Raw genomic sequence first — 19,767 nt, forward strand, 5'->3', positions numbered from 1 at the left:
AAAGGATGTGATCCTGACTAGAGCAGAAAAACATGGACCTTGAACCCATTTTTGCCCAACATTGCATATCAAATGCCTACCTGTGGGCTGGGCAAAGATGGGCTAAGCCAAAGTTTCAGGCATCTTGAAGGGCGCAGGCAGCTTTGTCTTTTCGGCTGGGAACTGGTGATACTCAACGAAAGCCTTTCTGTTTGGATAGGGAGTCAATGCTACTCTGCTCAGGTTTATGGCAGAGAGTGGCACTTCTGAAGGAAGCACATCCACTTTGACTTCAACACGCTTATGCGCTTGGCCAGAGCAGATCATCTGCTGGGAATGAGTGGAACCTGAAGAGCTCTGGTTGCAGCTGAACAGACAGTCTCAAAAGACGACCCTTCCAGAGCAGAGGTTTAGGGCAGGGGTGTCAAACATAAGGCCTGGGGGGATGTGGCCCGCGGAAGCTTTTTATCCGGCCCTCAGGCTCTCAGCTGCTGAGCAGTGCTGAGGTGTTACTGCTGAAAGGGCAGCCCACATGAAAATTGGGCTCTCCCATATCTTGAAATATGATTAAGATTTGCTTATTTTTGGTCATGACCTGTTTAATTACATCACTTCCTGCCCTCAGCAGGCATCATGAATGCCATTCGGCCCTCTGTATGAAATGAGTTTGACCCCCCTGGTTTAAGGCGTCCCAAAGCTCTGTTGCTGTTGTTGCCAAAGGGTGTTACTGAACATCGTCCCTCCCTCCCTCCCTCAGGATGTCGGTAGGGATGGGGCAAGGGCTTAGATGGTGGGGAAAGGGAATGAATGCCTCCAAAAATTATTTCGGAGAATGGACAGACAAACCTGCTGTGAGTTTTTCTAATAAACAGTTTATCTTGGAAAAGTGCTCATCTGTTGGCATGTTGCCCTCTGTGGGGTATCTGGCAGTGTCATTGACCCAGGTTAACTGTGGGACTGATACCATCTGAGGAATTCCCCGGCTCTGGAGTTCACCTGTGTTCAGTAAGACGCACCCGAGCCCAGGTGGCGATAGTATTTGCTGAGGCTGGGCTTGGAGCTCCTACGCAGGGCAATGCGCTTAAGGGAACACTCTGTACATGGCCTGGGTGCTGCCCTTCTGTGGACTGCTGCAGAAAATGTCTCTTCTGCTCTCCCTGTGTGAAGACTGGGGGTTGCGGGCCTTCCTTTAGAGCACTTGCTGAGCCAGTGTGACTGGCCAGATGAGAGAGCTGGGAAAGGGTTCTGTGTATCTGTGACATTTCCTCGTATTTCTTTATCCAGAGTGTGATGAGCCTGTGGAACTCCCTGCCACAGGATGTGGTGATGGCATCTGGCCTGGGTGCCTTGGAAAGGGGAGGTTTCTGGAGGAAGAGTCCATCACAGCCAGAAGCCACATGGGTTTGTGCAGCCTCCTGGTCCTAGAAGCTGCCTCAGCCTGACAGGTTAGGGTCAACCCTAAGGTGGGACCCTGCTCTGCCAATCACCCCACACAGCCACCTGATTGGCTCGTGCCTTCGTTTGCGTCCTCCAACGCCATCGGGTTCTGAGGGGAGAGGGCCCGCCTCTTCCGCCGGAAGCGTCGGCTCCTCTCCATGGCGACGCCGTTGCCATGGCAGCGCAGCTCGCACCCGGGTAGGCCCCGAGTGAGCCGCGCGGATGCCGAAGCTGCCGCTGTCGCCGGTGCTCGAGCAGGAGAGCGAAGACGGGGGGCCGGTTCCCGGCGGCGGCTCGGGCTCTGATGCCGGCCAGGGCAGCCCCCGCCGCAGCAGCTCAGCGGTGAGGGAACAAGCCCAGTAGGGAGAGGTCAGAGCGGGGGGGGGGAGAGAAGGAGGCGGAGCCCATTGGTCAGTGGGAGTGGGCGGGGCGCGCATCTCCCGAGGAATTCTGGGAATTGAAGTACGCGAGGGAGGGTCACGAGGTGGAGGCGAAGCTGATTGGTCAGCGTGAGTGGGCGTTGCCCTTATCCGTTCCTGCGGAATCCTGGGAATTGAAGTTTCGCGAGGGAGACGCACGAGGAGGCGAAGCTCATTGGTCAATGGGAGTGGGCGGGGCGTGCGTCACCCCGATGTATCCTGGGAATTGAAGTTCTCGGAGGGAGGGTGAAAGGCTACAGGATGGGAGTTGATGACGTCAGTGGCTTGCTCATGGTCCCCACAGCCTATGGTGATTCATAGAACCTTCAGGGCTTTACGTCATTATCCTGCCCTGATTGCAGTCTCCCTACAACCCTGCAGGGTAGTCCAGGCGCAGAAGAGATGGTTGGGCTGCTGGGGCGCTTTCTCTGCAAGGACAGCACCTGGGCTCTTCCACCTGGAAAAGAGGTGCCTGGGGGAGAGGCACAACACAGGACTGTGACGCACAAAGTTACGCAGTCTGTGAAACTCCTTGCCACATGATGTGGGAATGGTGCCAAGCCAGCCCCGCCAGATGTGCCTCGCCAGCCTTCTTCCGCCCCTGGCAGCCTCAGGGCATGGGGTCTTGGCAGCTTGAGGGCCTCCTCTGGCTCCATCCTTCCTGCCCAGCTACTGGTTGGGGTCAGTTGAGGCTCATACTACAGCTGTGAAGCACAATTCCAGGGTGTGGGTGACACACAGAGCAGTGAGAGGAGTGAGGGGAGAGAGAGTGTGACCTGCAAGAGTCTCCTGAAGAACCTACAGGCTGAATAAGGACAAGAAAGGAACTGGAGGGGGGGGGCAGGAATGGAGGCACAGATACACAGGAGGAGGAAGTGCACATTTCAAGACAGCGTACCCAGGGTTACTTATAGCTGAGTATGGGGGATTAATGGAAATGATGAGTTTTCAGCGTACTGTTTAGGAGGTCTCCATATCTGTAGATTCCATATTCACAAATTCAGTCACCCATGGATTGAGTCTGCGGGGGGCGCCCATTTCTGTGCCTAAGGGCACGCACCCTTTCTGGAGGCGAGGGGAGTGGAACTTGCCTCTGGAGAGCCTTCTGAGTTCCCCAGAGGACATCTGTCCACGGGCTCTGCCAGGCTCAGACTGAGCTTGACTTGACTTGACTGAGCCATGACTTCCAGTTCCAGTTTCATGGAGAAACCAGAAGTGAGAAGTGGGAAGCATTGGGAGACTGGGGAAGCCCTGGAGGGATTTTTCACTGTCCAGAGTGGGAATCCTCCAGTTAAAACCTCTAATCCAGCATCACTCAGTTTTTTTCTAGTTCAGCAACAAGCATGCTTGTTTTCTTAGAACAGGGGTGTCTAAACTTTTAGACCAGAGGGCCACATCATATATCAGGCATTACAAATACATTACAAAGCCTAAGGTCTTCTTCAGACAGTCCAAAAACCTAGTTTTTCAGGAATTGATGTTTTTAGGCCTTTAGAAGACATTCTGAGGGGAGGTGCATGGCCTCCCCTGCTCTCAGATCATCCTCCAGACTCAACGGGAGCACTGCTCTGGTCACATTTGGTTGGGCCGACCAGAGACTTGCAGGAGACCAGCAACTTGCTGCAGGCCAGATAGAGGCTCGTTGCGGGCTGCATCTGGCCCCTGAGCTGGGGTTTAGGGACCCCCTGGCTTAGAATGTACACAAGAATTGGGTTTCCTGAAGATTTTGGTCAATGAACTTTCTCTTGGTTGCATTTCCTGGGTCAAACTGTGTACATTTGCATGGTACATCTGACCTGTGTGTTCTCTTAGGCAGTTTCCAGATCCTCTGGTGAGCTCCAGGCTGTGCATGAAGACTGTACCTGCTCCTCAGGGGACGCCGAGGTTGATTCCAGTGGGGAGGAGTCTGAAGAAGAGGCTGAGGCTGAGGCCGATGACCAAGGGGAGGACGAGTGGGACACAGACCTTGAACTAGAAGGTAGGAAACAGAGGCCACTTGCCGTCGACCCCAGTGTTATTGAGCATATTTATAGATCGCTTTTCAATAAAAAGTAGTTCACTGTTTGTGTAGTCAGATCAATCAGTCAGTGGCTCCCTGTCCACAAAGGGCTCATACTCGGTCTAGGAAAGATGCAGAGCAGAGAGGGCACCACTTTGAAAAGTGCCTCTTTGCCCAATGAACAGGATGGAGCTTCTGTTTACAGCTGTATTCTTGGTCTTTGCTGGCCCGTCTGCCATGAATTGGTCTGACCCTGTTCTTAAAGCCCATCAGTTTGCAATCACTGTAGCCCTTGCAGCTCACCCACCGGCATTTCCCACCGGTTGATATTTGGTGGTAAGAACATAAAAACCTAAGGCAAGCTTTGCTGGAGCAGGCCAAAGGCCCATCTAGTGCAACTTCTCACAGTGGCCCACCAGAAGCATCTGGGAGAACTCGAGACAATAAGAGACCTGCATCTTGTTACCACTCCCTTGCATCGGGCCTTCTGAGACAGCCTACTTCTAAAACCAGTAGGTTGCACATACTCATCATGGCTTGTCACCTGGGATGGACTTTCCTCTATCAAGCTGTCCAGTCCCCTTTTAAAGGCATCTAAGCCAGGCGCCATCACCCCATCCTGTGACAAGGAGTTCCACAGACTAACAACACCCTGGGTCAAATATTTTCTGATGTCTGTTCTAACTTTCCTCATACTCAAGTTTAGTGGCTGTCTCCTGGTGCTGTGTGAGAGGGAAAAGAAATTTCTCTATCTACTCTATCCATCACCTGCATAATTTTGTACATCTCCATCATGTCGTCATCCCCCCAGCACCGTTTTGCTAGATTGAAGAACCCCAACACTGCAGCCTTTCCTCATAAAGGAAGTGCCCCAGCCTAGAGATCATTTTGGCTGCTGTCTTCTGTGCCTTTTTCAGGTTTGGGTAGTGATGATATGCCAGGGATCCTCTTTGTGCTGCAGTTCTTAGCGCTGTGACGCTGTTAGATGTGCATTAAGCATTGCGTGAAGGACAGACTTCTGACAGGGCTTATGTCCCCACTGATGAGAATCACTGTTCTTCCCTGGGACAGTCCTCCTTTTATTCTTTTCCTCCCTGGCCCAGAATCAAAGGCAGCTTATGACCCAGCGGGAAAAGTCAAATATCTTCACACCTGCCAAGCTTATGGCGTCGTCCCGATCTCTTATTTTGTGCGGCACATGAAGGATCCCGAACTGACTCTGATGCACCGTGGCCTAGGCCCAAAGGTAACTCTTGGAGAAAATGCCAAATCTTTGGCCAGCCAGCACCACCTTTTGGGCAGCGTGGAGCAGTTGAAGCAGTAGCTTGAAGATTGTATCTGGATGAGATGGCCTGGTGGGCTGGCTTAGTACGCGAGGTTATGCTGAGAAGTTTGCATTGGATGCGGACACGAGGCACCCGGACCCCCTTTCAGACCTCTGCAGGGCTGGGAAGTGACTTAGGTCTACTTTGTAGGGTTGTTGTAAGGGACACATTTTGAATACCTTCAAAGCACCATGGAAACAGTGGCTGTTGTGCCTGGCCCTTCCCTCCCCACCCCTTGGGTGTTGGGGACCAGGGAGCTTGGAGCCAGGCGGTCATTCTGAGACCGCCCAGTGCCAGCCTGTGGAAGAGCCTGTTCAGATGACAGTCAGGGTAACTGAATGAGAACTTGGCTGTTTGGATTGGCTGTCCCAGAACACTGTGATGAGCTGGAAGAGGAGAAGAGGCCCCAGCATAACTACATTGTACTGTTTCCTATGAACTGCCTCCTAGATTTAAAGGTGGGATAGATAGCAAATGAATAAATGTGGCAGTGTTTTTAAAAAATATTTAATATATTTACCATATTCATCTTTATGACACGGTGCTTCATTTTGTTGCTTTTGGTAATTCAGGGCCCAATCCTATTCGTGCAGCACCGATGCAGCCAATGGGGCATGCGCTGCATCCTGCAGTGGTGGGGGGCAGTCACGGAGTCCTCCACAAGTTAAAGGAGCACTTGTTCGTTTACCTTGGGGCTGCACTGCAGCTGCATCGGCCCTGGAAAGTTGGATAGGATTGGGCCCTTTATATTTTATGTGACAAACCTTCAAGTAGTTAAGTGTACACAAGGCATGGCAATGCGGTCTGCTTTAGATGACTTTGAACAGGAAGAGAATTCATGGTGCGCAAGGTCTCTCAGCAGTACTTAGCCATAGTAGCTTCATGGAACCTCCAGGTTCTGGTATGTGCTCGGTGTTGAGCAGACCAGGGAGGTTTTTGTGCCTCACCTGTGAGCTCCTGGACCTGTTTTGCTGGGCAGTGTTAGAGGCAGCTTCTCAGAATCCACAGATCAGGTGGTTGTCCCGTATCTGGTCTGTCGCACTGGGCTCTAGAAAGAAGCTCATACAACTGAATGAATGTTCCTGTTTGGGCTCCCTGATACATGCACTTCTCTGTGTGCTGGAGCACACTTAGCTGAAGGGTAGAATTCTGTCATGCAAATCCCCCCACCTGGAGTCTGAAGAGGTGCTGTGGCCCAAATGTTCCCAAGGGGGCTGAGTGGGGCAGAGTAGACAGAGTTGTACTGCCTGGCAGGCTTCAGAGCACTTCAGATGCTGTCTGTAGTCTGTGGGTGACATGGATATGAGGGAATAAGAAGGAGGTACCACTGGTCACAAGGCCACGAGTGGCCCGTGGCTTCATCTGCCATGTTGTGAGAACTTGGCCCCAATGCTGAGCTCTCGAACTGATCCAGCAGAGGGGAGTGGAAATCTTTTTGAGCCTGTGGGCTCCTCTTCTCTCTCTTCCAGGGGGTGAAGGCACTAGCACTGTCCTTGACGAGCAACACATCAGTCCTGAAGTTAAACCTGAGTGACAACGGAATTGAGGAAGATGGGGCAGTTGCAGTGGCAGAGATGCTGAAGGAGAACTGCTACATCTCAGGTCTGCTCCTTAATTTGGAGGCACTGAGAAGCCCCTGGGCAGGACATGCTCTGTGTGATGCCCACAGACCTTTGGCACGGCTGGCGTTTCCCTTGTTAAAATCCTGAGACTTTCATTTTTAAATGGCAAGTCTCTTGTCTCTCACAGTGACAGTTTAGGGAGAGGTGAGCTTTGGTTGGGGATGAGGCTGCCCCCTCCTCGAAGGGATTGTTCATGAGGTCAGTGGTTGTGCTCTGATGGGTCTGGGACTTGTTTCCTTCTATTAACAGCACAATGAGGAAACCTGATGAGGGTGGATTTGGAACCTGCGCAGGGAGGGAGATCTGTTGGCCAGGCCTACAAGCTGCTGTTTCTCTTCCCTCTCAGATGTTGACTTGTCAGAGAACAGAGTGGGAGTCAGAGGGGCAAAGGCATTGGCTGCTGTCTTTCTGGAAAACACCACGTTGGTGGCCCTGAAACTTTCCGGGAATGAGCTGAACGACTCTGTGGCAAAGTACCTGGCAGATGCCTTTGCAGTCAACAACAAAGTGGAGCTCCTCGACCTGAGTCACAATATGCTCGGGGAGCTGGCAGGTATTTTGTTCTGTGGATTTGTCCCCCATTGCACTAGTCTGTCTTTCCTTCTACCAGCCCTGGTTTCTCTACCCCAGGGCTGGCCAGACTTGCTTAATGGAAGAGCCACATACAATATCAGGGAGCCAAAACAGGAACATTGAAAGCCGCAATATTTAAGAAGCATTTAAATTCTTAATTATACTTGGCTCACCACGAACATCAAAATTGAGTTTTAAATTCAGTGGACTTTCAGGTTACAGGTGTTGAATAATTACAAAGTCTGCAAATTTCTTATTTGCCTTTTGTATGAATTGTGATGCAAAAAGGAGCTCAGCCAACATACTTCCTCGAGCTGCAACGTTACATGTCAAAGAGTCACACGTAGCTTGCGAGCTGTGGTTTGGCCACCTCCAATCTATACCTTCTTTCCTCTCTGCTTGTGACTTCTTCCCATTCCTACTCCATGGGGAAAAACTTCAAGAAAGTTGGGCTGCCATCACTGAGAAGCCTGACTGTCTTGCCGTGAGGCCTCAACCATGGAAGTTGGGGAGGTCCTTGTGTCCCATCCAAATATTCCAACCCCTTTCTAATGCCCACTTTTTGGCTAATTAACACCCTCTTCCCCCCCCCCCAAGAGCAGCAGCTGTGGTGTGCAAAAGAACGACTAGAACTCTTTATCAGTTTGAGCAATTAACAGTAATTTATTGCGACAAACACACTCCCGGCAATTCCTCTTGTCCAGAGGCTTCCCCCTCCCCAAAACTCAACTTAATGGGTAAAGGTCCAAAGCCTCCTAAGTCCACTCCAGCTCAGTCTCCCAAAGCACAGCCCAGTCTTCCCAGTCCAGTCTTCTGCAGCAGAGTCCCTCCTCTGTATTCTCTCCAGCAGAGTCCTTGCAGTCCCCTTCTCCCGTAGGTCCTGGTCTATCCGTGTCCCAAAGGTCTGTAGGTCCTGAGGTCAGGTAGCTCTTGGCTCCTTCTGAAGCTACCTTTTATCCTGCAGCCCCCTTGTCAAGTCCAAATTAGGCTCAGGTGAGCCACCCCTTCAATCCATGTCCATTCAAAGTCCCATCGAGGTCAGATGAAGCTCAGGTGTCCATCAGAGTCTCCATTGGCCTTGATTGATGACAGCTGTGGAGCCAGCCCTGCCCTTCCCAGAGCTGTCAACCAGCTGTCAGCACCACATCACCCACCTGATGATCTTCTGATCTTCCATTACACCTTGGAAGGACCCCAAAGGGACCTTGTGGATGTTTCAACAAGCCTAGCAACAAGCACCTGCCCCCTTGCTTCTCACAACCCCACTTCCATTTCTTGGGCCCTGCACCTATTTTTCCCCTCACTTGTATTTACCCAGGTGAGCTTCTTGGAGCAGCCATTTCAGAGAATGCCGGCATGAAGGAGCTCGATCTCAGCTGGAACAACTTGTGGGGCAAAGGAGCAGTCGCGGTTGCCAAAGGATTGGGGGTAGGAGCAATGTTCTTCCCAGAATCTCCACCCTGCTAAACAGAGACTTCTGCGTAGGGGTGCAGTGGCCATGGTGCGGGGCTGTTTGTCACAGGCAGACAGAGTGTCCCAGATGGCTGGGAAGCGCCCTCAGGTCAGCCACGTGCTTAATGCCCTGAAAAGCCTTTGCGGTATTCGAAGCCTTTTGTGTAGACCAGGGGTGTCCAAAGTTTTTGGCAGGAGGGCCACATCAGCTCTCTGACACTGTGTCGGGGGCCGGGGAAAAAAGAATTAATGTACATTTAAAATGTGAATAAATTTACATAAGTTTACATAAATGAATATATTAAGGATGAACTTATACGAATGAATGAAGGTCTTGCAATAGCTCAAGGCCTAAAAAAGGCCTTGCACAAAGCAAGCCTGGCCTTTGCTGCCGCTGCTGCATCACAGACATGAAAGAGCAAAAAGTGGAGGGAGCTCTCATCCCACAGCTCACACGAGAGGTCAAGCAGTCACCCTCACGCTGAGAGAAGTTGTGTTGGGCCAGTGCAGGCTTCAACAAATCTCCGGAGGGCCAGAGGCTCGTTGGAGATGGGGCTCCCTGAGGACCGCATTGAGAGGCCTCGAGGGCCGCAAGTGGCCCCCGGGCCGGGGTTTGGGCACCCCTGGTGTAGACTAACCCCGCAATTTTCAATGCTTGTCCTTCTTCTGTAATGTGGGAATGGCTGTTTGAGTTTTTGGCTTTCACTGTGCCAAATCCCTCCTGAGTGTCTCCTTGTTTGAAAGCTGAGGAAAATCTCTGCTGTAGACATATCAAGGTGCCCTCATCAAGAGGGATGCCCTTATCAAGGTCCAAAGGGAGGCTGCCTGGACTTGCTATGCCCACATGGAGAACTTCTGAAAAGTTTAAAGGATGCCAGCTCCTCTTGCTGAAGCAATCCCTTTCTCTTGGTTGCAAAGTTACAGCAGAACGCCCTCCCACTCAGGAATGTGGTGCACCAGAAATTTCTGTGCCAGCCTTGCCGAATGACAGATGCACCACAGGGTTGCCATATTCTTCTGCGCTTCCAGTTCAGAGGGGCTGACACAGGAGGGCTTCCTAGGGGGCCTGATTTTTCTGCCTCCCGCTGTGCCGTGCCCTTCATGCTGGGCACTGGGGCCGTCCTATACTGCTCAGGGTGGCGGTTGGAGGAAGCTCTGCCTGCTCTTTGGGGTGTGAATGGTGTCATGCTTGCAAGAAACTTGGCTCCCTCATGAATAGAGTGGAGATGGGGCTGGAGAGGTGTCTGGTGGGACCAGGAGGACCAGCAGCCATTGGAAACAGCAGAGGAGGAGATGAGGGGGATGGTGGGGGTTCAGAAGAACAGAGACAGCTGTGAACCTCCCTCAAGCACACCATGGTGCTGGTGTTCACTTGGGAATGGAGCCGCAGGCCACTGGCCAAGCTCCAGATTTGCCTGGAGTGGGTCTTGTCTTTGGCTCCTGGCCGCATGCCTGGGAAGTGCTGGGCAGAACTAGGGAAGACCCTTCTTTGCTGAGACCAAGGAGAAGCTGCACCTGGAGTGGGCGATGGGGCCTTTGGGATCCCTCCAGAGCTCTGGTCAGGCTTCCTTCCTCCCCGCCTTCCTGTTTGCCTCCACAGGCCAACATATTCCTTCGGGTGCTGGATCTCTCCTACAACGGGTTTGGCAACAGCGGAGCGGCTGCCCTGGGCAATGCCCTGAAGGCCAACAACGTCCTGGAAGAGCTGCACATTGGGTAACCATTCTGCGCCCTCAGGGTGCTTCCTCGGTAGTCCTTCCGACAAGCCTTTGAAGTAGGCAGTTTATATGCCCACCCTGGAGGTGGTGAGGCTTGAAGGGTCTCCCTCCAAGGGGGGGACGTGAAGAAGTGAGCAAGACTGGGAGGCTTCCACCTCACATGCTCAGCCACCGGGCTAAAAGTTGAGAGCAGAGCCATAGCCTGCTCTGCTTTGAGTCCCTTCAGGGAGAAAGGCGGGGTAAAAATAAAGTTATTAGTATTATTTATTATAGCCTCACCCTGCTGAGCAGTCCAAGTGATCTTGTGCTCCCAATCATCGTCTTATTACTATTTTAAATATTTGTAAACTCTTCACACACACACAGCTCCCCTGCTGTGACTTGTACCCACCTGGCCTCTCCCAGCAAGGCCAGAAGCGGCAAAGAGGCTCAGCTGGCTTCCCTCTCCCCCCTCCCGTTCCAGCAACAACCGCATCTCCCTGGAAGGAGCCCTTCAGCTTGCCCTGGGCCTCAAGCAGAACAAGACCCTGAGGAGCCTCAGCGTGAGTGGCGGCGAGGGGGAGGAGGCCTCAGCCTGATTCCTCAGCGGAAGCAGCCTGGCACAGCTCTGCTTTGTGACCTGCAGGTGCCTAGGAACCCCATCCAGAGCGCAGGCTGTGTGGGGATCCTGAAAGCCATTCAGGCAAACCCAGATGCCGCCTTAGAAGTTGTGGATTTTTCAGTAAGTGTTTGTCCGTGGGACGGGGGGGGCAGGAGGCACCACAGGCTTAAATAGACCATGCCTACTGGTGGAGTATTTGTGCGCCAGCAGAGAAGTAGTGTGGGGGGTGGCTGCAAGAAAGTCCGTTCAGTGGTTCTTTCATCTCTGGGTCTCAGTAAGGGAGGGCAGGGCTGTTAGGAGGTCAAATTCTACCCAAGGTGAGCAGCGTGGCACTCGTGAGCAGCACTACTGCTGTCGCTTCTTATTCCCTGTGCATGCGACTAACTCGTGGAAGGCACTGCCGCTACCTCTCAGGGTAGAAAAACTCATGCAGGAAAATTGACCCAGCAAGACCTAAATGAAATCTCTTAGTGCTGAAAGCCAGGTGCTGGTGTGACACCACACAGAAGGCATGTTTCTGAGTTGGCCCATCAGCCCAGGTGGGGTTATGCGCTGCTCCCATAGTAAGTGGATGCAGCAGAGACTCTCCTGCACTTCAGAAGGTGACCAGCAACAGCTCTGAAGCGTCCCCCTCCCAAGAGGCCCGGGAGAGTTGCTGTCAGTTAGTGCAGATGGTGCCGAATGAGACAGACTCAGAATGGGACTTGGCAAGAGGCAGCTTTCTCCGTGCAATGTGGCAGCTCTTGCATTTTGATGGAATGCCACTTGATGCCATCTTGGGTCCGCCAGGCCCACCTCAAAATTGTTGCACCAAAACCCTTCCCGTGCTCTTTGTGCACTGCCCACAAAACCCAGAAGTGGGTGGGAGACTTCTGGTTCTGTTTACAGGGACAGGCCAATGCGCCGCCCCTGTCAATGAAACTGGAAGCCTCCCACTTTTGTGGCAGTGCTCAAGGAGCACAGTAAGCAGGGGAATGAGCTGTTTCACACTCGAGTGAATCACTGCTGCTTGCACTGGGGACAGGGGGAGGGGAGCAGTGGTGGACTTGGGGTGAAGGGTGCCCCAAATCTGCTGCCTGCTTAGATCCTTTGCAGCTGGGTGGCATTCTCCCTGTGTCTCTGAGCCCTGGCAGCTGCAGGCTCACCACTTCTTTCTGAGGAAGCTTGGCTCCTTCACTTCTCAGCAGACAAAGCCTCCAGCCATTCTGCCCTTTTCTAATCGATTCAATTCAATCGTCCCCTGAAAGCCAACAATTCCGCCTCTGCTAGGACTGGTTCTCTGTCATTCAGGCTATCTGGGTCAGCTGGGCCTGGCTGCTGGAGTCAGAGACATGGGGTGTTTTTTTTTTTTGGCTTGTTTAATCCATGCGCTTGCCCCGAACGCGCTGCCGCCCTCTTGGGAAGCACGAGCTGTGCTTGGGAAGCGTGAGGTGTGTGTCTTTGCTCCCTTGCAGGAGATCGTTGTGAAGCAGGACTTTGCCAGGCATTGCGATGCTGTATGGGAAGCTTTTCCAGGCCTCCAGATAAAACACGACGGAACCAGCCGCTCGTTCAGAGTGGACAGATCGAAGGTACGGATCCAGCCCTGCTGCAGACCAGTGCCTGCCTACGGTGACTCGAAAGAAGCAGGAGTGGGGTGCTCACTTATTCCACTGTCCCCTCTGTTCAGATAGGTCATATTCAGCCCCACCCCTCTACACACTCAGCTTGCTACAGAACCTACTCTACCAAAGACGGCAGTGAGACAGAAGAAGTGAGTGTTCACGAGTGGCAGTGATGCGCCATCGTTCTTCTCAGGGGTGACACAACCGAGAACACTGCCTGGGGCTGTCTTGGGTTTGCTACCTCTACGCTCAAAAAAAGAAAAAAGGAGGGGGAAAAACCACCCCAAAACTCTGACTGTGCTCCTTTGCACTGCCATGAAATCCGGAAACTCGGGGCTTCCAGTTTCATTTACAGGGATGGTACATTCACATTCACGGACAGCACTTGCGCTGTCCCTGTAAATGAAGCCAGCAGTCCCGCACATCTGGGTTTCAGGGCAGCCTGCAAGGAGCACTGTGGGGAGGGGAAAGAGCTGTTCCTTGCTCAAGTGAGCAGGAAGCCAATTGTAGCTTGCATTGGCAGCAGGGTTGGGGGAAGTGGGGGCAGACTTGGGTGGAAGGCACCCCGAACCTTCCACGCCCTCCCAGACCTCTTTGATGCAACCCACCCACTCGGTGGCCTCCTGGATGGGCCAGTACCGGTTTCTCTTCATCCTTTGGCAAAGATCAAGATTGTCTCCACGCAAACATCTATCAGCGCCCACCTACAACATGTGGCCTCTGACATCTTAACAAAATCTCCACTGGGGTGGTGGTGGTGGATGCAGTTCTCCTGTAGTGGGGAAGGGGAGGGCATCCAGGGATGGGTTGAACCTCCCACCTGGGGAACAGCCCTGCACACCCCAGGACCGATCTTGTCTCTCTCCAGGCCTGAGGCTCAGTACGGTGATCCATTGTGCAGACATTCTTGTCACTTGAGCTGAAGCTGCCGAGTTCTCTTTCCCCAGGTTTCCTCCTCCCCTTTTAGAGCTAGCTCTGGCAGAGAGAAAGGCGCGGTAAAAAGAATGCACGGAAGACAACAAACAGCAGCACAGGGCCCCTGCCTGGTTTATTTTTGGAACTCCACAGAGTTTGGCTCGGAGGAGCAGAATGGTGGAGGATGCCAACCTTCTGCCTCCTCCAGTGGTTGGGGGGCAGACTTGAGTTGGTGGCACAGGCCCCAGTTGGGTTGGGTAGAGCCGCAGGAACTGCAGCAAGCTCCAAAGGTGCAACGCAGGGCGGCGCCCTGGCTGCCATTCCTCTTCCCAATCACTTAAGCTGCCCAGTTGGGTGACTGGACTGCAGCGAAGCCCGGCAGCCATGGCGTGCCCTCAGCCCTGGGAGAGGGAGAGGATGGGGAGCCAGTGTGAGGAGGAGGAAGAGCCCCCACCCCCGCAACACTTGGGCAAGGTGTCTGGGGCAGTGAGCAGAGTGGCACCAAGGCCCGTGGAAAAGAACTGCCAAGTTGGAATGCGAATCATAGCTTCCAGTCTGTGGTCCTCTCTCTGTTTCCTGGGAAGGAAGTTCACAAGTCCTGAGCAGCTAGACTGAGCTGCCAGATGTTGGGCGAGGTTTCTGGCACCAGAGTCCTCGGGTCTCTGACCTGCTGATTCGGACTTCTGGTCACCATCACCTTTCTTGCCCTCTCTAGTCAATTTTTACAGACATCTTGCAGAGTTCAAGCAGAATGCTCCCCTCTCAGCCCCCTGATGCCCACTCTCCAGCCTTGGTCCACATAAGAACAAATAAAGCAGGGGGTTGAGGACAGGAGCAGTCCTGGGTGCTCTCCGGGCTAGGGCGGCCAGCCTGCTTTCTGTGCGCTCCTCCTTGCCTGGGGCACACGTCTCTCTGAGGGGCTCCATCTTTGACCACCAGCAATTCACAGAAACCTACCTGGGAACTCTCCTGTGGCACTGAAGGCCGTCGCAAAGGCCCCTTCAAGCTGCTGACCTCGGACTCTGCCAAGCGTCATCCGGTTTTGAGACTCTTGTCTGCTTGACATGAGCTGGACTCTTCTGCAGGGTGCCTCTCCCCATCGGCCCGCTCTTTGCATCTAAAGGGAGTCCTGTCTTTCGACACCCTGGAGAGAGGGAGGGGCATGAGCTGGTTGCTCACTGAGCTGCCAGCATTTCTGATCTCAGTTCTTGGGGGGGGGGGGGAGGGGGGATTAGAAGACCTCAAAGGAACCCTTATCCCTATGAAATGTTATCTTTGGGGATTTTGGCCCCTGCCCAGTCTGCACTGCAATGGCTTCTGAGGCTCTGCTTGGCAGGCTCTCTTGAAAGGCGTCTTTCGTGTCCGGCCCTTCTTTGAACCCCTGCAAGCTTCTCTCCTTTCCTGCCTTTGAGTGGTGAATGCTCCAGCCTTCTCTTTTCCAGAGGCCCTGCTGTCCATCTCCTAATGCCAGTCGGTTGCTCTTGCAGCCTGATCTGTGATCTGCTGGAGTGGCAGGGCTCTGTGGTGCTCTGCTAGCACCTGGGTGACTTCTGAAACAGACAGGGGCCTCCTGTTTTCCCCACAAGAGTTCCTTCGAGTTACACTTGAGCTCACGCAAGTGGCAAAGGGCGCTGAGACTAGAGCATCTGGGGGGGACGGATGAACTGCAGCTGACTTGTGTGTGTTCTCTGCTCCTGTTAGGTTTCCTGACAGACGGATGGCTGCCTGCTCCTGGAGGGTTCAGGGAAGCCCCGGATCTGTGCCCAGCCCTCCTTTCCGCTGACGCTTGGGGGCAGGGCTGCATTAAGTTTGACTGACCGCAGCTCTGTCCAGGCCTTGCGCCTGGCCCTCCCCAGACTCCTGATCATAGCGGCTTCCCACTATTTTCTCCTGGACTTAAACTGGAAATAGTTCCACACTCTAAGCTGTGTATCGCCAATACCTGGTTCATTTTAGGTTGCAGTCCTACACACACTTACCTGGGAGTGTGAGCCACTCTAGACCTTACTTCTGAGTAGACACATGTTGGTGCTGGTGCTGAGTTCACTGACATGAGATGGGGAAAACCGAACTCTGCACTCGGTGGTGCTTTCTGACCCTGAAGGGCTTCTCCTAGGCACTTATTTGACCTCCAAAGGGCTGCCCCTTGTCTTTCTGCATTCAGGGGTGCATCCAGGGACACAAACAGTGGCCTTCTCTGAGGGCAGGGAGTTCTGCTGTGCCCCTTCATCAGGAACAATGGAATGATCCGATCCCAGCCTGTGCACAGAGGGGGCTTGAGGAAGTCCCACCCCAAGAAAGAAAGAAGCAAGGTCCAAGCAGGAGATCCTGCAGAAGTGCAGCAGGAAGATCTCTCTTCACAGGAACTCGGTGTCGGACTCTTATACAGTTTAAGGAACAGGGTTGTCTGCCCTGGCACAAATCCAGACTTGCCTTCCTGCTGCTGCTAATGTGGCCCTCTAGTTTGCTTCTGACTGCAGAATCATCCCAGGAATCTGTCCCCAGCTGCCACGCCTTTCCTTTGCCGGTCGTCATCGTCCCCCGTCGTCCCCGTCCCCGTCCCCCGCTAACTGGTCTCTTGAAGTGGTGACCCTCTTGGTTTGATCAGGGTAGGTGTCTCGTTTTGCCCCAGGACAGCCTCCCTCCTGGTGGCTGTTAGCTGGTGTCTTGTGCATCTTTTAAGATTGTGAACCCCTTTAGGGGCATTTCATTCATTGTGCCTTGTGAACTGCTTTGTGATCTTGTTTTGTTGAAAAGTGGTCTGTATCTGGAATTTTACAGAGGGATTTTGAGGAAGGAGGTGGTGGGGCAGTGCCTGTTGGCCGAGTGCCTCCGACTGGACTGACTGAAAGGTAGCACAAGTAAGGGGTGGGGGGGGGAGGGTGGAAGAAGTCAATGAAGGAACTCCCTAAGAAAGGAAGGGGATCTGGGACAGGAGATGGAGCAGAAGAGTGCCGGAATGTGGACCTTACCTATACAGCCCAGTGGACTGACTCAAAGGACTTTGGTTGCCTTCAGTGTGGTGTCGGGCTGAGAGTTGTTTTCCCAGCGAGGCCTCAGCAGAGGGACAGAAGGAACTGCTGCCTCCAGCCAGCCATCTCATCTTCCCTTTCCAAACTTTTGTCCAGTCCTGCCTCCTGATGAACTGTTTTTTGGTCCCTGCTGGGGATTCAGCCCAAGAGTTTAATGTGTGCAAGGGCGTGCGCTTGTCGTGATGCTCTGCTGTGCCGTGGCCCCTGGATCTGCACGTGCAAGACAGCCAACTCTACAAGGAAGGCTTCCATCTGGGGAAAAGTGTCTACATGTACATTCCCTTCTGGCAGAGAGAGGCCTGTTGTCTCTGCTCCCTTCCCCTCCCCTCCACCTTGTAGTCATGCCTTCTGCGTCAATTTCATGCAAGTTCAAATAAATGGTTGTCTGCATTTTCAGTTTGGTTTCTGATGATGATGACCTTCCGATGACCAAGTGAAATGATGCAAGCAGCGCCCTGCCCTGGTGAGGTGTTGGGCCCAGGGGATCGGTGGACCACACTCAGAAAAGCATTTCTTATCCGGCCCCTTTCATTGCTGGGATTCACCTCCCAGGCCTTGCCTGTCCTTGTCACCAGAACACCTTAAGGACCCAGGAGTCAAATAGCATTCATGATGCCTGCTGAGGGACGGAAGTGAGGTCATTAAGCAGGTGGGGACCAGAAAGCAACCCCATTTTCTCACTCGGGAACTCATCCAGCGCAAACATCAGAAAATGCAAATCTTGATCATGTTTTCAAGATCCGGGAGAGCCCAATTATCATGCAGGCCACCCTTTCAGCACTGACACCTCAGTGTAGCTGTTGACAGCAGCTGATGGTGCTCAAGAGCTTGATAAAAAGCTTCTGTGGGCTGCCCACAGGCTTGACACTCCTGCCTTGTTTCCTCTCATGTGAGCTTTGACCTTCTCTGGGGTTCAGCTGAGGTCCTTCCGCCCCCCTCCCCAGTTTTTTAAAATTGGGCACTACTGGGGTGTGGAACTGACCCCCTTCCCCTCTGCAGTGGGCTTTGTCTGCCCACAGGTCTCCCCCCCCCCTTGCCTCCTAGGGCTGGATTTTTGAAATAGAGGCAGCCAAAGGACAGATTTGCAGGATCTCCCTTTGTTTTTTCCAGGTCCCAAACCGCAGCCAGAGGCAGAATCACAGCTTGGGAGGATCGGGCTGGTTGCCTGCTGCACCCTGGAAGCCCCACATGAGGACGACAGATGCCCAGGCAAGGACATCTCTCTGTCACCACAGATCAGAGTTTGGACCTAAAGCTCGCCAACTGGCTTGCAGAGCTGCACTGAGACCTGGTCAGTGGCACCCCACAAACACTGCTGTGGAACACTGACGAGCCAGCCTCGGAAAGGTGTGTTTACTGCTGCTGTTGGGAGTCAGAAAGCTGGGCTTAGTGGCCTTTGCCACCCACTGTAAGACCATCCTGCACCACCTCCTGGCACCAAAGGTGGCATGGCAGATGCTGCCTATCCTTATCTGGTGGAATGCCAACCCCCCCCCCCTTAGAAAAGAAAGGGAATGGAGCAGAGGCATGGAGAAGAACACTAGAGCACCACTCCTCCACATTTCTTGTTCTGCTCCATCCCCTCCCTTCAAGCCAGGCTAAACACCCTCTGCCAACCCAGGCAACCTCATGTGGGCGCCAGGCCTGCCTCCCCATTTAAATCTGTTTTGTATCAGCCAGCTTTAGGGGTGCAGAGGCTTCATTATTTTGCCTGACAGACCTTGCTTTCTGTTTGTCTCTGCTCATTTTATATTTGTATGATTCTTTTAAAAAAATTGTATGCATGTATGATAACATTAACTGCTTGGAATGTTAAAAAAAAAAAAAAAAGGCAGCAAGAAGCAGGATATGTCTTTTTAAAAGATGACTGTGTCCTGCAGTCAAAATGGGCCCCCGTGCATGGAGTAGCTGAGCGAAGCCAGCAGCTAGCAGATGGACACAGAAAGGTAGCTTTCTCAGTAAAGAAGCACAGCCAACTTGGAGCCCAAGAACTGACACACCTTTATATTACACCAGCACCTTTGCCACAAGCCATCGCGCACAGCAGGAACGCAGCGTGCGGGAAAATGTTGTCAGTGACGATGGCCACGCGCAGCTTGCTATGAGGCAGCCAGCAAATGGGAGCGAGTGAGCGAGCGGTGGGCAGACAGCACAATACCCTGCGTAGAACTCAGCAGATTCACAGATGGCAGGTGTGTGGATATACAGTAAACGCCCCCCCCCCTCCAAAAGTCTAGGGACACATATCAGGCTGCAAGCAGCTGCAATGCAATGGGGGGGGGGGTTAGGCAAGCACAGGCTTTTGCCTGCAGGTTGGTTGGCAACCTTCAGTCTCGAAAGACTATGGTATAACCCTACAACACCCAGTATTCCCAGGCGGTCTCCCATCCAAGTACTAACCAGGCCTGACCCTGCTTAGCTTCCCAGATCAGACAAGTTTGGGCATGTGCAGGGTAACAGGGCCCAGGGTTATGCTCCCCCATCTGCATGGGGGTACTTTGATGGGTGCTGACACCCTCCTTTTTCCTCTGGAGTTACACACACACACCCGTGCCCTTTCTCCAGCAAGCCCTCCTTGTCTTTGTTTTTCTCCACCCCTTTAGCTGTCCTGTCTCAGCAATGGAGTGGAGAACAGGAGACCCTTGTGACAGCAGATCCGGGTCCAGCATGTGTGTGTGTGAGGAGGGGTTAGTTTGTTACTACAGTGTAAACTGAAAGAGACTGGCTCTCTGCCACCACTGTCAAGAAAGCAGCACATGGACACCCCCCCCCCCCACACAGATCGCTGCTGGAGGTGGCTCTGTAGTCATGTGTGATATGCTGCCCCTTTTCTCAAGGCAACCCTCCCAGCCCAGCAAAGTGAACCCAAAGAGGTTGTGCTCTGATTTGTGGTTCACAGGGGAGCAAATGCTCGGCAGTTTGATGAGGTACCTTTGAACACAGAAAAAGGCAGAGCAAGGAGAATAGGAGAGCAGGGGGGTCTTTTTTTGAATGCCCAAGCAGAGTTTGCTCAGAACGGGGCCCTTCGGCTGGTGCTTCTGCAGGAGCTCAGACCTTCTGCAGCTTGCAACCAGGTGGGTGGCAGTTTCAC

General features: G+C 53.1%; 1 protein-coding gene across 2 annotated transcripts; it reads left to right on the forward strand.

Moving 5' to 3' along the window:
- The first annotated feature begins 1,596 nt into the window (after nucleotides 1-1,596).
- On the forward strand, nucleotides 1,597-18,466 carry LRRC74B (leucine rich repeat containing 74B). Of its 2 annotated transcripts, none has more exons than XM_066609899.1 (11): nucleotides 1,597-1,758; nucleotides 3,648-3,813; nucleotides 4,938-5,080; nucleotides 6,629-6,761; nucleotides 7,128-7,334; nucleotides 8,673-8,782; nucleotides 10,407-10,522; nucleotides 10,988-11,066; nucleotides 11,150-11,245; nucleotides 12,580-12,696; nucleotides 17,787-18,466. In XM_066609899.1, exons 1-11 carry the CDS (start codon nucleotides 1,639-1,641, stop codon nucleotides 18,003-18,005), a joined length of 1,506 nt encoding a protein of 501 aa, XP_066465996.1. In that variant the 5' UTR covers nucleotides 1,597-1,638; the 3' UTR covers nucleotides 18,006-18,466. The 2 variants fall into 2 exon arrangements, with proteins under 2 accessions (XP_066465996.1, XP_066465997.1); XM_066609900.1 differs by lacking the exon at nucleotides 17,787-18,466 and adding an exon at nucleotides 15,346-16,213.
- Nucleotides 18,467-19,767: the final 1,301 nt, after the last annotated feature.

This window comes from Tiliqua scincoides, chromosome 14, assembly GCF_035046505.1.
Source record: "Tiliqua scincoides isolate rTilSci1 chromosome 14, rTilSci1.hap2, whole genome shotgun sequence".
Classification (NCBI taxonomy): Eukaryota; Metazoa; Chordata; class Lepidosauria; order Squamata; family Scincidae; genus Tiliqua; species Tiliqua scincoides.

Coding starts and splice junctions, on each gene's coding strand:
- LRRC74B (XM_066609899.1), top strand. CDS start 1,639: ATGCCGAAGCTGCCGCTGTCGCCGGTGCTCGAGCAGGAGAGCGAAGAC. Junction 1,759..3,647: donor CCCGCCGCAGCAGCTCAGCG/GTGAGGGAACAA, acceptor GTGTTCTCTTAG/GCAGTTTCCAGATCCTCTGG. Junction 5,081..6,628: donor ACCGTGGCCTAGGCCCAAAG/GTAACTCTTGGA, acceptor TCTCTCTTCCAG/GGGGTGAAGGCACTAGCACT.